The sequence below is a fragment of the Trichogramma pretiosum genome, unplaced genomic scaffold, assembly GCF_000599845.2.
Source record: "Trichogramma pretiosum strain Unisexual culture from Peru unplaced genomic scaffold, Tpre_2.0 scaffold59, whole genome shotgun sequence".
Classification (NCBI taxonomy): Eukaryota; Metazoa; Arthropoda; class Insecta; order Hymenoptera; family Trichogrammatidae; genus Trichogramma; species Trichogramma pretiosum.
This window is the reverse complement of record NW_019641668.1, coordinates 854,906-872,632: the sequence shown is the minus strand read 5'-3', so window position 1 is coordinate 872,632 and position 17,727 is coordinate 854,906. Positions and strand designations below refer to the sequence as shown.

At 33.6% G+C, this 17,727-nt stretch overlaps 1 protein-coding gene across 1 annotated transcript; it reads left to right on the top strand.

Moving 5' to 3' along the window:
• The first annotated feature begins 88 nt into the window (after positions 1 to 88).
• LOC106651517 (peroxidasin-like protein) lies at positions 89 to 4,845 on the top strand. The gene is made up of 9 exons (XM_014370045.2): positions 89 to 437; positions 2,107 to 2,408; positions 2,474 to 2,955; positions 3,045 to 3,313; positions 3,399 to 3,557; positions 3,634 to 4,131; positions 4,197 to 4,315; positions 4,413 to 4,572; positions 4,662 to 4,845. The coding sequence occupies exons 1-9, from the start codon at positions 409 to 411 to the stop codon at positions 4,741 to 4,743; spliced, it is 2,100 nt and encodes a 699-aa protein (XP_014225531.1). The 5' UTR covers positions 89 to 408; the 3' UTR covers positions 4,744 to 4,845.
• The last annotated feature ends 12,882 nt before the right edge of the window (positions 4,846 to 17,727 follow it).

The following is a 17,727-nucleotide window of genomic DNA, read 5'->3' as shown; positions in this document are numbered from 1 at the left end:
AGCTGGTCCGCGCGCGCTCCTTGTGTTATTGTTGTGCTGCCGCAACAACCTTTGCCCGGAAGCGCGCCAAACAGTCTCGGCACTGCGCGCCTCTGCCGCCGCCACGCGCGTCCTTATACCGCACGCGACTTTTTCACCCGAACACGACTTACGAACGTTTTTTTTTATTTTTCCTTTTTCGCTCGAGTGAAAAAGATTCCGACCGATTTTTTTGTACGCAAGAGCAAACGTCGCGAGTGGCAGGTAAAAAAAAGTGAATTCGTTGGTTGAGCGACGAGGAGCTGGAATTTTACCAAATGACTTTGTGGCTGGTACTTAATTTCAAGCGAGTAACGTGACTCGCGGGCAAAAAGTGCGCATTTTCAGATCTTCCTTACATCTGCTGGAGAGAAACAAACACATTGCAAAATGCCGAAGATACGCGATATTTTTATAAGGTGAGTGCCGATCATTGCTGCGTCTATGCATGTATATACAAACGGAGCAAGCGTGCACTAGCGTAACTGGCGCGCACAAGTGCATGTAACACACTTACAATTGAAAAATCATTGCGCCGATCATACCATAGAGGTGTTCGCAACAATACAAGCAGATCGTAATAACAGACGCGAGTGAACACTAGACGCTATCGTGATTTCATTCAAGAACTGCTGCTGCCGATGCCATTTCTCGACTTTTATTTTCCACCGCTCGACTCGGCTGTACACCAAGATGACTAGTAATCCCGTCAATTTTTCCGAGAAATAATTGCAAATACGGCCGCTCTCGCGATTCCGTGTCACGGATAAGGGACCGCAGTACCCTTAAGACCGCAAACGCGAGGCGAATTAAAATCGCATAAATCAGCGGCGCTAGTCGCGATCGTCCAACTAATTACAAAAGATCGATCGCTGTGTAATTATAGCGAGAAATTTTTCTTTTATTGAAGCTTTATCGATGAGTTGGAAGTGTCGACCGATCCGTAGTCGCGTTGCTCCGCCAAGATAATTAGGTGTAAATACAGCTGCTGATGTAAGCTCTTGATTACGCGCGCATTATTAATTCATGAATAGAGTTGGACGGCGTTATAGTAAAATTGAAATCTGTTGCGCGTATCGAGACTCTCGGACGAAAAAAATCGGCAAAGCAAACAATGCGTACTTAGCTCGGTATTATACCCTTGCCTTTATTCCGCTATCATAAATCCTTCTTTCCAAGCCATTAAAAGCAACCGAGTGCGCTTATATGCCGGGTATAAAATCGTATATAAATGCGCACGCACGTCAAACAAAACCTTACAATTTATACAGACACGCGCGCGGGCTTGTACATGTATAAATATGTATGTGTGTGTGTGTATATATATACTACAAATAATACACATGCAAAAGGCATCGTATCTAAGGACAAGATAGTCTTACTCTTCCTCGTTTCGATCTCTCCTTTCTTTTACGTAATCGTGCTTCATTGTATGTGTGTGTAAAACCGTACTTGCATTCTCTCGCTCATTTTTTCTCGTCCAGCTCGCGAGAGCAAACGTTGCCGCGCGAGAGCGAAGGGAATGACAAATCTCGCTCCCCCTACTTGGATATATAACGTTTGGCTGATTGCTCTATTGGAAACTCGTGACTCGCATCATCGTCGTACGCGGCAATATTTTTCATGCGCAGCTCTGCAAAAGCAGCAGTTTCAAAAATGTGCCGCCGCCGCCAGTGTGCAGTAATCGGCGACAATCGAGCAATTACATAATTATCGAGAAGCAGAATGAATGAGCTACACGACGCAGCGCATCCCTGCGTCTATAGGCTCCATAGCCTTCATTCAGACGTGATGTTGCGCCGCACACGATCGCATGTGACTACATTATACCTATGCCATAAGTATATACGGAGACACGAGCCGCGTTGATCCGTTACGAAATAAGCAGCAGCGGCAGCAGCAACGATCGGTGTAAAAAAGCGATTAGCCAGCGAGTCATTTATAATTATTCTCTTTCTCTTTCTCGCGTTTCTCTTTGACACTAACTCAAACGAGGCGTACGCTTTTATTCTATGACATAAAAACACATAGGTACAGACTCGGTTAAATGCCGCGAGTGCGTTATTAAGGAGAATCGTCGTGTTGCAGCTTGACGATGCTGTCGAGCTTGATAAGCGGCTCGCTGCTGCCGGCGCGCATGCTGCAAGACCTGAAGCGTCTGACGAACGCGTCGATGCTGCGCTACCACGACATGGAGAGGTACATCATGGACACGAGGACCCGACTGAGTCGCGACTCGCCGGCCTGGTTTCTGGCCGCCTCCCACGAGATGTCGCCCGACGCCTTGGACCTTGCGGAAAAGGCCCTGAGACGCGAGACCATGGCCGTGATGCTGGTCCAGGCTCTGCGAATGACGCCCAGAGAGGCCAACACTCTGCTGCCGTCCGTCGGCACTGGCTTGGTACCGTGGGCGCTTTGACTTCGAATAATGATCGAGCAGCATCTCTGTAATAAGCCCCGAATACGTTGCAGGTGAACCTGTGCAGCGGAGATTACCTGAGCCTCATCGGCGAGTGTCGGAAATTCGACGCGAGGTACCGCAGCCACAGCGGCCGCTGCAACAACCCGCTGTACCCGGCGCGAGGCGCCGCCCTCGAGGCCTACGCGAGATTTCTGCCGGCCAACTACTCGGACGGGGTCTCGCTGCCGAGCCCGGGCATGCCGAGCGCCCGACTCGTCAGCAGCGTCATGCACACGGGCGGCGCGGACCTCAAGCACCCGGCCCTCATGGCCCTGACGGCTCTGTTCGGCGAGTTCTTGGCCCACGACCTGTCGCACACGCCCCGCATGGGCCTGCCCAACGGCGAGCGACTCAAGTGCTGCGACGTCACCTACGAGCGATTTCACCCCGAGTGCATGCCGATTGCCGCCGAGCACGAGACCGGCGGATGCATGGAGTACGCCCGATCGGCCCCGCATCCCGGCAACTCTCACCAGGTACGTCCTGCGCCTCTATCGTAAATCTTATCGACAAAAAGCATCGCTGTAAATGATTCGACGTTATAACACCAAAACAAATTTCAAAGGGATGCAGACTCGGCCAGCGGCAGCAGATGAACCAGGCCAGTTCGTACCTGGACTTGTCGCCGCTTTACGGAAGCTCCGAGGAGACGTCCCGATTGCTGAGATCGGGTCGGGGTGGCTTTCTCAATACTCAGCGTCGCGGCTTGCCCATGCCGGCCAACGACACGCGCAGTTGCCGAATCGAGAGCCGAGCTTTTCCCTGCTTCTTCAGTGGCGATTCGCGCATAAACGAGCATCCTGGTTTGGCTCTCATGCACTTGTTGTTCCTCAGGTATGTCAGCTGAAATTGAAATTGATTTAAGCTGATCGAGTGAAATATAACTGGCCTCGTGACTTTTTGCCCCTCTTTCTCATAGGGAACACAATAGAATAGCTGAAAATCTGCAAGCACTGAATCCTCACTGGGATGACGAGCGATTGTATCAAGAGTCTCGCAGAATCAACATAGCTGAGATGCAGCACGTCACCTACAGCGAATTTCTCCCATTGGTTCTTGGCGAAGCCTCCGTAGATGCGTGAGTATATAATCGAAGCGTATTGCGTATCTTTGCAGCTTTGAGCGACGACGATCCCGATGAAATTGCTTTACAGCTACGATCTGCGCTTGACGAGTCGAGGCCACTTTCGGGGCTACGATACGCGAGTCGACGCGACGCTCAGCAACGCGGCCGCGTCCGCGGGTCTGTTCTTCGTTGCCTCTCTCACTCCCAAGACCCTCGACTTGGTCGACATCCAATCGGAAAAGAAGTCCGGCGAGCGATCGCTGCTCTCGGCTTTCTACGCTCCCCAGGAGCTCTACGAGGCCGGTGCCATCGATCGATTGATCGCCGGCGCGACCGCCGGTCACTCGCGAAAACCCGAGCCGGCCAGCTTGAACGAGGTCCTGGTCGAGAGGTACTTTCACGACGGCAAGACGAGGGAACGGCCGGTCGATTACGCGGCTCAAATGATCCAGCAGGGTCGCGATCACGGCCTGCCGACTTACGTCCAGTGGCGCGCCTTTTGCGGTCTGCCGGAAGTTTCGACTTTCGCCGATCTCAAAGGCACTATTGCTTTCGACGTGATAGAGCGTCTTCGAGGCGTTTACAGGTATTCGCGCAATTTCATCCAAAAACAAAATAATACCTAATTACAATTCATCATTTTTCTCTCAGAAAAGTCCAAGAGATTGACCTTGTCACGGGTGCACTATCCGAGGCCCCAGTCACCGGATCAGTTCTAGGCCCGACCTTCATTTGTCTCTTGGGACGAACATTTAGGAACGCCAGAATAGGTAAATTACGTACGATACGCGACACCAACGTCAATCATAATTATAATTGTTCTCTCTCTCTCTCTCTCTCTCTCTCTCTCTTTTTTTAACTCGAAAGGTGACAGATATTGGTACGAAAATGGAAACACACCAGGTGCGTTCACCGCAGAGCAATTGCAGGAAATACGCAAAACTTCTATGGCAAGGATACTCTGCGACAATGGGGACAGGCTAAAGCGCGTACAGCCTCGAGCATTTTTGCTTAAAGATAGGTTTCTGTAAGTGCAATAAGTCGCATAATTATTCTTTTCTTTTTTTTTTTGAAGTATTCTGTTTCTTTTTTTTTTCATCAATTCAATTATTTCAGAAATAATATGGAGAATTGCTCTGTGTACAAGGTCAACGATATCAACTTACTGTTTTGGAAGGAAAAATCACCAGCCACGTGATTACAAGTGTGAATTTGTGCATGACTTTTATTTTCGTTTGGTTGCCATTGAATTCATAAGTTTATACGTCAGTAAATCAACACAAGACGTAATTTACTCAATCATACTCCACTCTAATTTTAAGAAAATTTGTTCAACTACATACCTAAATACTCAGTTATTTTCCTTTAAAATAATGTATAGGTAAATATTGAAGGTGCAATTACTAGTGCAATCGCACCAAATGCGTATTAGTTGACTCATTAAAAATTATAAATATAGTAAAGTTTTTAATGTCATATTTACAATTGTACTAATAAAATTAATTTTGTTACTAGCTTCGAAATTTCATTCACACGGTCCTTGATTACATTATAACTCATGTTACATTGGTTTCATAAATTCTCTATGGGCCCCGCAACAATGAGTAAGATAGTGTGCATATTTTGACAGGCAGAATGCTCATGTCGAGTTCCCTGTTGCGTAAATTATGTATACGAAAGTGTATGCTCACCCATATATGCCACGCGTATACCGTTGATTTCTTACTTACGATCTTCATTGTTGAGAGAAAATTCACACGATATATGAAAAACTAATTATGCATATATGTGGCAGCTCGTTGTTTCGGTAGCTATATTAATTAAGCTTAATTTATACTTTGGTGACGGGAAAGAATGAAAAAAAAAGATTGCCTTTTTTTTAGGATCCGAGGATAGAGAGGAAAATAACATAAACACACAGGAGAAAATTTTCCATGAAAGAATTGATCTATTTAATAGCAATTTGTTTTAAGAAAAAGGAAAAAAGTGATTCTTACAATTGATAACAAACACGACTCATATAAGTACGGAGAAGTTTTTGGTTTTATACATTTATAATATCATCATTATCCACTTTTATAACACTCATATTTTATCTGTTCGTATCGAGCTGCATATAGAAACACGCTGATCTCTCATTTCCTCCTCCTTACCGACGACGAGTATCCATAGAACGGAATGCTCTACTAATATTGAATGTATTTTCTTTTGTTTCTCATACGTCGGATATCAGATAAACCATTTTTCGTCGTTGCAAAAAACATTTTTGCAACAGTGGATCTTGAATGTGACGAAGCTCTTGCGCGCGTTCAAAGTTGAAAGCTTTTTTTCAATTTGTTTATTTGTTTTTATTTTTATCAGCGGGGAAATACAACTACAACGAAGCGTATCTTGCGAGTCATAAGGTGATCGACTGCTTTCAAGTATTTATCGATATAAGTTAGCGTTTTTTTTTTTTATACAAAATGCGAAAACGATTTTTCAATCGACGTTTTTTACTAGAGAAATATTTTTTATGTAATATGCTTTGTTTAAGTTTATGAATACGTATATAAATTTACCGTACGTCGTAAAAGTGTACAACAGCTAACGCGCATTTCAAGATACAAATTGAATAATTGATAATTCAAATATATTATTACCTCAGATTAAAAGCAGAGTGTGAACTTTTCCGATTCACTTCTGAGAAAAATTTTTTTGAAAAACAATATTCTATTACGAATTTTTGACTTTACTTTTGGCATCGTATAAGTCATGAGTAAATGATAAAATGTTTTGAAGCAATTATTTCTCATCAAGGAGTCAGTGATTTTAATGCTACAATTTTTTATACATACTGCTTTATAATAGAAGAAAAATAAAAGTACGTTTACAAGATGTAAGTTGACAAAAATTAACACATTTACACGGTAGTATCTAAATGTTTTTTGAGTATAAAATGTCGCTGAATAAGTTCATAAAACAATAATGTTTGTCGTCGTGGTGTACATAATATTATGTGAACTATTTGGCTGTATTTAAACACAACTACGAATAAAAAAGCTCACACTAATATTGCATTTAGTATTTGTCGTTAATTATTTTTAATTATTTATTTTTACGAAACAAAAAGAGGAAAAGTAGACAAGGATAAATATACATTAGCATTTTTCAAATATTATTCTTTTACGTATACAAAGGCGCAAGAAGAAAAAGATTATGGTAGTGTTCCGGAAAGGATTACATATTTTTTTTTCTATTACATATTATATATTATACCAGAGATAAGGATTCAATACAGGACAGGAGCACTGCCAAAGGGACATTTTCGGTTTTATGCCATTTTTTGTTTTTACTAAGGATTATTATACAAAATAATTAGAAAAATGTACAAAAATTCATAAAAATAGTAATAGTTACACATACTTTTACAAATTACTTTTTCGTCTTTTCGTACGATAATAATATAATGTAACATTTTTTTTCATTTATATAATACATGTAATATCGAGTTTTTTGTTTGCGATAAAATTTACGCTTACTCATAAATATTCTTGTATGTTAAATTGTTCCTAAGTGTGTAGTATAGAGCATTTTTATAAATGAAAGATGATATTTTTGTCAGATTCCAATAATCCATTCTAATTCTGAAGAAGAATTTTTCTTCTCTATCTTTCATTTGAAAGCGTTGCTTGTTTTTTTGATAACATAAGGAATCATTAGCTCAATCATTAATAAGTACTAATACAAAAAAGTTGCAAACAACTGCAAAAATGTTTCTTGCACTCCATCTCAGGCTAATGCAGTGGCATTTTTAAAACTATATTTGATTCACAAAATCAAAATTCAAATATAGTAAGGGAATTAAAAAAAACAATCATGTTTGAACGTGTTTTGTTGTAATTGGTGTCGTTGTCTTTACCTAAGTGTATATTCATAGAAAAGAGGCTATTATATATTCTGCCCAGCTGCTTGATTCGCTACAATATTATGAAAACTTTTCATCGTTCTTCACAGTTTGGCATTTTTTGAGCTGGTATTTTACTTTTATTTGTCGTTTTCATTTCACTTTTGTAAATTTTCGCAACAATTTTATTAAAATTATTTGAATTACGGTTAGAACTTACAAAACACATTGTAAAAATTTGACATTAATACAACATTTTTTCTTTCAAAATAAATTAAAAAGAACATAGTTGTACACTTTGTTTACGGTAATGTCTCATTTTATAGTTTAAATACGTTTTGAACACCAAAAATACAGATAAAAAGTATGCTATTAATAAATAATAACGGGACCCTTTCAAAGATTCACTGTAACTTTCGTTTAGTATTCGAAAATAGTTCCTGATTTTCTAAATTGACTAATTACTTTATAGTTTAAGATTCTACTAACTACTACAAGAATATAAAATTTGATATTGCGTTGTATTTATTACGAGTATTAGAATAACATTATCTCATTTGAGTCTTATAAAAGGTTGGAAATAAAACGAAACTAAAAAAGAAAGAGAATACTTTTGAGTATACAAAATTTAAGTCTATATCACAATCAAATCATTTTATACAATATTCTGAATTTTCATAAAATGTTTATACAACAAGAAAACATTATTAAAAATATGTCCAATCTAAATAGATATTTACTTTAAAAAGTATTTCATGTATGCAACAACTTTCATTGGAAGTTAAGTGTCGTATAACAATTCAATGTCATTTTCGTTAATATTGAAAATTTTGATGTTGCAATGACCCATGACTATAATAAGTTTTTTCATTAGCCGATATCTTCGTTTTTTATACAACTTAATTACAAGTATTTGTCAAATATAATGTATAGAGCATTTTGCCATTATAAAAGCTATATTATCATTTTTCAGACAAAGGTACCGATTCTTTTTTCGTCAATGTTATACAAAAAGATTATACCAACGAATGCTTTTTTGTACATAGTATTTACAATTTTTCATTTTTCTAATCATATAAGTATTGTAAATAAGTTTGCATATCCATTGACTATTTATAGTAAAAATATAAATATATATATGTGATTAGAACATATTTTTATATACGTTTAAATAAACGATTTGTTTTTAAATACATTATGTATTTTTTTTTGCTTCAAGCTAAAATTTCTAACTACGTATCATTTTTCTATGCGAAAGGGTTTTGTTTAAAAATATAAGTATAATTTTTTTCATCTTCATTATGAATCTCTGAAAGGGTTTAATAAAATAATTAAACACGTGTATTGTTTGGTGCTCAAAATTGTCTAGCATTCCCATGTTTGCCAGTTATCGTGATCCCTTCAAAGTCGTTTTTCACATGCTTACAAACTCTCAATTTACTAAGCCTCGTGTGAGTGTATTTGGTTCGTTCAAATATTTTTATTTAATTTTATTTTATCTTTTCTATAAGTGTACTAGAAGCACTAAAAAAGCTAACTTTTAGCATAAATATTTTTTCATTACAAGCAGAAAAAATTTATTTATTTTGAGTTAATCTCAGATTTATTTACTATATTCATCGTACAATTACTCAACACATTTTTCGTTAGTATGACTTGTTCATTGAAAATTGAAAACCTCGCCTTACGATAGAAGTTGTTGTTTTTAAAAAACAACTTTTACTTATTTATCACTTCGCCTTGAATACTTCCATTTTCTACATTCACGAGATCTTATTGTTAAGATATATAAGTTTTTTACGAGATTGATAAAACTACTGTGACTGATTTTATTCATTCGACGAGGGTCGGTTTCATTTTTTTTTTTATTTTTATATTCAGTCGACATGTATTTTTGTTACATATAAATAACAAAAAAACACACCACGTCAAGGTACTTCATTATAATCAAAAAAGCAAAAAAATGTTATGATTTTTTAGTTGGCCTCAAGAGTAGCAATGTATGATTATAAAATTACAAACTAGTTTACTAAGTCAAAAATATGCGAAAAATATTTTATCGGTTAAATAAAAATTAACGTACGGTAGTCACGACGAATAGCAACAGTTAAGAGAAAAAAATTGTGCTTAACAAAACTCAAGGACTTTATTATAAAACTATTTTTTGTATGTATGTTATTATAAATTTTTTTTTAAATATTCATTACTTTTTATAAAAATTCGAGAACTGGATTACACAGAGTATAAAATTATTGCTTTTCATTTTTATAAGAGTTTATGATTAGAATGAAATCATACTTTACTACCAGCCACGATGGTATTTACAAAATATTCAACGAATGTTTTAAAGATAATGCACAAATATTTTTGTTAAAAAAATGGAAGTTTTAGAATGTTTAAAATAATTTGTTTGGGGTCAATTAATTGTATACTTTTAAGTAGTTCTGAAGATTTCGAAAATTAGCTATCGAACGTGAGCGAAGCATTTTTACACTAATAGAATTCTGACCGTACCCGACGATCATCAAATTCTAATTATGTATTTTTCAAACCTTCATAGCATTGTCATATCGAACGATTGATACTGCAAATAGAAACACGTTTAGCCTATTATTTATTTATTTTCTGCAGTATTTGTCGATATATAGGTCATCTTATAATCATAGTTACGTTTTATGTGACTCGCTGAGTTTTACCTGGCCTAATTTTCGTTAGAAAAAGGTAAAAAACGTTTGCTTCATCTATAAGATTTTTGGGTAATTTAATAACACGCTTGCTTATGTCTCATCAACCTAGTCATAGAGTAATTTTTTCATTTTTGGAGCGATAGAAAGAGAATTAGACATTTTACTCACATGAGATTTCAATCTCACATAAGCAGAAATATATCATATGGAATCGTCATTAATAAGAACCATTTAGCGCCTATAAGATGCTTTTTAGTACAGATGAAAATTTTATTCCGAAGGTACACGCATGCAAAAACATTTATCGTCGAGTTAAGTACAAGTAAATGGGTATCTTGGATTTATCTGTTCCGGAATATTTTGCGTTCAAACTCACCTCTTCGATCTAACATCGATCAGCCATTCTTTTACTTCATAAACATTTCACCTAGATTTAAAAGATTGAAACCTCTTTTGACCAATATCAAGCAGTTAAAAAATAAGACTGCAGTGCTAAATTTCATTCAGGCGTAAAACTTTTTTTACACATTGTCATCACAATCCTTCAAATGCGCGTATTATTTTTTTCATCATTTACTACGCCTTTTTATGCAGATAAAACGTGAAGTTTATACATCATTTTTACTTAAATGATGTTTAGCATATTAATTTACATTTTTTAGAAAAATTAACTGTAAAAAAGTGTACGTAGAATTCAATTGGCTGGCGACGATATACACGTTAAACATCCACTAATTGTATACGTCCTCTACACTATTTTAAATGTTATACAAGTGTAATTATATTTTTATTAATAAATTCAAATAACGGCTATTGAGTAGTCTTATAATAATTTGGAATTGTTTATTATAAATTTTTTTCTTGCAAAGACTTTTTTTATCAATCAATTCTATCAAAGAAAGTAATTCATTCATTATATTCATGAAGAATATACATTTTTTGGCGGAGCTAAATTGTGAAAAAAGGCATGAAGTGTATGAAGAGGTACAGTGAGAGAAAATAATTAAAAGTTAACGCCACCCTATGTGTATTTTTTTCAAAAATGTTTGTTTTTATTTAAATAGAAAAAAATAAAAAATTTCGTCGCACTTCCAGTTAAGTAGATTATTATAATAAAAAATATTCTAGCCGTTAAAAAAAGTCGGTTCCAAAAAAATTGCAGTTTCCATCAATTCTACAAACTAAGGACAAAAAATATATCGAGGAGACTTATTACAGTAATTGTATTTCTCCTCTCAACATTGTATGTATACGCATACATAAGTATTCATATACACACACGTATAAATATATATGTATATTATAATTAATATAAGGATTATATATAAAATAAAACAGAAGAAAAATAAATAAGATTCTTGTGTATGTATAAATAGTATTTTTAAAGTGAAAAACGAAGAAAAACAGATACGATTCGGGATACAACATTGTTACTCATATCAATCATGTTATAATTTTTCTCTTAATTCTTTCAGTTTAAGTTTTATCCCTCTGCACCTATTTTTATTTTTTTCTACAAGGCAAATATTTTCTTGTTATATAGCTGTAATCGCATGCTGATAATTTTTCAGACTGTACTGATTAGAGTAAAATTATTCTTTTTCAATAGGAGCTTAAGATATTAAATTGATTTTATGATTGACTAGTTTTGTTCTCCTACATTAAATGTAACATTCTACCAGCCTCCTATTATTTCGCTTTATACAGATTCATCCAGTGATCAAGAAATTATTTGCATTGATGTTGAACATTTTTCATATACTAATATAAAAAGGATCACAAATTTTTTTGAAGAGAAACTACTTTTTATATGTTATAGAAAAGTTCACACTAATTTAAAAAATTACGTAGACCATAAAAAAAGAGAAAAAACAATCATGATGTATTAAAAAGAATACGTTTTAAACTACCAAAAGAGTCATTCAATTTTTACAATATATGGACACACTACTTTGCAAATTGTATAACAAATTTCACGTTACTTTTACTATTATTTTTCATTCCATTAATAGATATAGAAATTCAAATACAAGATTTAATTATATTATATAATATAAATTGACGTTTTATCAAACAAACATCGCACAAAATCGAGCTCGAGTGGTTTTTATATAAATATTTTATTTTATTTATATATTATATTTTAGTATTATTAGAAAGTGCTTGTATATTTATTCTATTGAACTGATATTTCGCTACTCCTCAGCTGTATCCGTAGTATATGATAAATACATATTTATATATAATAAATCTTTCAATGCCCACAGTGCAGATAGTAGCGAAAATATACTTTTATAGACACTTTAATTTTTTGACAATTGCACTAATTATACAATAAAAATAATCATCGCAAGCTCAATCATCGCACAATTTTGAATTATTTAATTGAAAAATTTAAGCCGCACAATCATTGGTCGCTTTCGTTTCGATGCAAAAAAACGCACAAAAGTCGCTTTTATATACTAGACATTTTTTTAAATATTTTTTTTTAATCGCCGTTTGAACACACTATATTCAAATTTATTATAAAAGACTCTCGACGATTAATTTATGTTCAAAATTATTTTATCTAAAAATTAAAAGAAAAGAAATTTGCACTTAAAAACACATTGCACTGCGCCCAGCATCATATTTTCCCTATTTAACAAAGAATCTAACGCGATAGTGTACCGAATGTGCTGCCAAAATTACATGCACATTTGTCCTCTGATGCGATTCAAAAAAGAATAAAAATATTATCTATTCGTATTAAAGATTCTATCTTTAAAACAGTGTAATCGTATTCTGTAAGCAAAGATTACAAAAAATGACTTTACGACGAATTTTCAATAAGTCATCAATATACAAGCGACAACGTGTAAGGCGTCTTTTAGAAATCTTAATTTCCTGATAGAAAAGTTTATTTCTGTATCAGTCGCCATTAAAAATAAATTTTGCAACTTTTGTCCCACGCCTTTTTGTCTGTCGAATTAATTATATATAAATATTTTACAATTTTATCCCGTAAAAATAGATGAAAAACTAACAATCGGATCCTTGATTATTTAGAATATAAAAATTAACACGTTGATAATCTAAATAACAGAATAATACAAAGAGTCGATTTCAGATGTAGCTTCCTTAAATTTTTGTGTAATAAAATCAACATCACGTTTTGTAACGTCAAAATAATGTGCTGTTGTAAGAGTTGTGTTTAAGTTTAATGTTAAACTTATTTGTGTAAGTGTCTAATGTGTTCTTTGGTAATGCGTGGAGATCTCTAAAAAATAGTGACGCGACGATTATTAATTCATTCGAGTCTTACACCAAAAAAGATCGACAATGGTAATTTTTAACTCTCTTGGCTGTAAGGCTACACATTAAAAACTTAAAACGTGAATCATAAAATGGCAAAAATATAAATTTATCATTAAAAACGCTACTTTTCGAACATACTTTGACTTATAAATCTATCATTACCATTATCATACACATTAATATTTAATATAAAATAATAAAAGAGTAGTAAAGTAAGACGTAAAGAGGATGAACCGTGTGTAATAAAAAATTTTTAAAAACGCACATTCAAACCGTTAAGCTTTCAAATTTTTGCTGATGCTGCAATTTGATTATAAAAATTATTTACTACAATAAAAGCGATGAAGACTTAACAATCGATAAATTTAAGCATTTATGAAGATTTAATAATTCATATTATAATATGCATCATATTTGCTTTGCGCTTATATCATTTCGATAATGTTTTACAAATACTTTTTTCTCTTTTAACTTCAATTACAATTAATAAAACTATAGTTACAATGGTATTATAATAACTTTATATAAAAAAATAAAAATTATTTCAATATTCCGCGAGCGAGACGAAAAATCGCGCATTTTTAATAGTATGTATTATAGCTTTCGTATATTAATAATGTAGGTACACGATATATGCGACAAGGTGAATAGATTCGACGCGCCAAGGACTAAATATTATGATATATTCGCTACTTAATTATTTCGACCAGCTATTATTAACATAATTGAGAAACTTTTAGTTAGTGCAGCAAATTAAACAATAGTTAATATTATACAGATAAAAATCTTAAATGGGACTTTGAGAACTTATTTAGCTACTTTTAGCATACAAAATATAACAATAAAAAGTTAATTGTAAATGTAAAGGATTCTTTAAAATATAATAGGAAGTACGCACGTAATGTACGTATCACTTCGAAATTCCCACTTATCATTACACTATCTCGCAAAATTTTGATATTTTTCGGATGTTTTATCAGCAAATCGTAGACAATTTTACTGCTCGATCAACGACTAGGTTTACTTAGAATAGTTAAGAAAAAAAAAAATTAACAATAAGATTTGTATAAATAATATAATTGTTCTTTAAATAACAGCATACTCGCACATAAATTTATCAATCTTGGTAAAAAAAAATATATATATTATCAATTTACACCTTTGGATGTCATTACTCTCTGAGCATGAATAATGTACTCATTATACATAAAAATTACAAAAATAAATGTAATTAAATATAAAATATTTGTCTACACAAAACTAGAACTGATTGCACGTTTTTCCTGAAAACCGATCACAAACTTAAAAAATATGTATAATTCATTCGTTTATCGAGCAATAAAATTGCACTCTCTATGCAGTTAAAAAAAGTTTCAAAAGATAAAAATTTATTTATACCGAAGCGAAAATATCAAAACATTATAAAAATTGAAGCGCATGTGGGCGCGTGCACGTGTATGTGTATGTTTGAGTGTAAGTGTGTTTATGTCAATGTGAACACAAATTCCGCCAAAAAAGTATATTCATCACACTCTCGTTCATTTAAAAACTAGCTTGAACGATCTCAGAAAAATTGTAGGGCATCTTAATAATACCATACACGATCAGACAAGAATATAGAATAACAGTGGTATAAAAAACTTGTCAACACTGTCAAAATACAAATCTATCGATTCAAAATGACTATTACATTATATTGTATTATGTTACTTTTTCTCACAGTATATTATTATAAATAATTTATCCGAGCTTCCTCTTAAAACTTTACACATCTGTACATGTCATTTCGATCCGTCACGTTTTTATATCTTGAATTTTTTTAGAGAATAATAACTCTTCCTTGATCGGCACAATACACGCTCGTTTTTATATACGTAATATTTACTCTTGTTTAACGTGTACAAAAAATATATACAAATATAGACTAATATATTTATATCATATGAATCGTACACGATTCCAGAAAATTGATAATAATATATAAAAACGGCCGTGCTGCGTTGTGTGTGCACGAATAAAAAAGGAAATATACACATGGTTTTGACACAATTGTAATGCATAAAAATTACTTGCACTCGGTATCCGTTTTTTTGACATATGATTTGAATATTCCTCGATAAATTCACCTAAAGCCTAACGACGAATGAAGATTACATTATCAAGCTCGAGAATTGTTTGTTTTTAGTTTGTCATCGGTCGTCTAATTTTCTATTTTTTCCCCTGGTGATATGTTAATTATTTCCGTCGCTTATCTGTATCGTTGGCCGTTTGTTTTATGAATGAAGTTACATCAAGTCAAATCGTAACGAACAGTTCATGATTAACCAAAAAAGAAAAAAATAGACATGAGAAATACAAGTTAGCAATTACTTATAATACATGCACAGACGTATACGCGTTTTTGTGCGCGAGTTACTTCATCAAGATTTTTTCTACTTGAATAGAAAAGTAGATAGTTAAAATTTCTAATTCTTAATTACAATTAGGAGGTATTGCTCGAATATATAAGTTATGTATATATTACGTAGAAAAAGCTAGATCAGCAAGAACAATCAAAAAAGTAACCATCATCCACCAATATCGATAAAATGACGACGGGTCGAAATAACAATTTTTTTTCTTCATATGTCGAGCACTTGAACACGTGTTCGCGTTATGAATTTTAAGATTTACTTAATTTTTTTCATTATGAAAAATGTCAGAAGAAATTTTATGTAAACGCAAATGCACTCGCACATCATGTACTTATTGTTTATCATAATGATGTAAAATACGTGTAGAGAGTAAGAACGAATCAGCCATTATAATAATATCCATTATTTATATTATAATTGTTTACCTACGATCGACCGGTCGCGTGGCACATTCGCATTTCAAAAAAATTAGAAAAATTTGTCTTGTTTTTTTTTTCTGAAGATTACTATAGAAAAAACGTCGTTATTTTGAATCACTAAAAACCGGTCCGTCGCCGATTTACATTCATTTTAAATTGGTTTATTATTTTAGGTATTGAAATAACACTAATTTTTCTCTACATTTATATAAATTATATGAGTTAAATTTAGAAGAATTGGTACCTAGGTAAACATTTTCAATTATTTGTTTTTCTCTACTATTAATATATATATAATATATTAATATATACTTTTTTAAATCGATTATCGCGGCGTGTCATTGTTAATAAGCGTTTTTCATCATAATCTCTCCTCGTAAGATTTCACTCGTGAAATTTTACAGATTGTTGGTACTGTGCAAGCTTTTTGTGCAATCCAATGCCGTATTCCTATTCATAAATTGTCGCAGAGAGATTGAGAATACATTTCATGATTCAATTTTCTTTACCTAATTTTAATTAAAATTTTCTCTTCTCTCTAAGTAAGGCCCACATTGCGCACACGATAAAAGCAACCGAATATTTTTTCGTTAAAATTACCCTAACTAATTAAGCTTGTTTTATCCAATACCCGTGTGTGTAAGTGTGTGACGCTTAATTTAAAATTCGTGATCCTTCGAACGGTGAAAAGAAATATTCAGCTGGTTTGCTATTGCACATTAGATCGTAATTTGCAGTGTCGATTATCGGACGAATATAATCTCACCCCCTAGCTTATTTTCGATAATTAACTCAATTTATTTTGCTATTAAATACTCCAGTTATTTTCATTTTTTTACTAATGTTTTTTTATCTGAAGAGAGATTGCGACCATACTTTATGTTGATCATTTATTTGTCCGAATTTGACTCGCGCGATTTTTACCTAAATGCCACCAAAATCCTACAGCGGCAAGTTGATAGTAATATATACAAAAAGGAGACCAAAAAAATAAATATATATGTATATTTATTTATAAGTATAGATAGATGTGGAGATTACATCTTTAAAATCTTCATTTTCCACGTTACGATCATTTTTTTCTTGTACCATCTTTCTATGAAAGAGATTCAATAGCCAAAAAATTTGATTAATTTTATATTTAATCATCTTTAATGACGACGTTTTTTCCGTTCATAAGATTTTGTTATTCCAATTTTTATACAATTTTTTAACGGTAAATTCAACTTTTCTAATTTGAGATTATGAAATTTTCGGGGCTTCTTCCTACGAGAAAGCCTCTTTTCTAGTGTTTTAAATTATTCGAATTTCTCGTGCTTTATGTTATACATGTACATTATTTTTTGTTCTTCGCCCCTTACATAATTATAACCTACACATCATATTTTTTTAACGTGTTTTGTTTTTTCCTAAGTTTCAAGTGTTTTTATTTAAAAAAAATAAAGTATCATAATAAATTCGAAAAATTGATATATAAAA

Excerpts from the sequence above, each read along its gene's own strand:
- LOC106651517 (XM_014370045.2), top strand. The coding sequence starts at position 409 with ATGCCGAAGATACGCGATATTTTTATAAG. Across the intron at positions 2,409-2,473 it reads CACTCTGCTGCCGTCCGTCG|CCCCGAATACGTTGCAGGTG; the intron begins GCACTGGCTTGG and ends CTCTGTAATAAG. Across the intron at positions 2,956-3,044 it reads ATCCCGGCAACTCTCACCAG|GGATGCAGACTCGGCCAGCG; the intron begins GTACGTCCTGCG and ends CAAATTTCAAAG.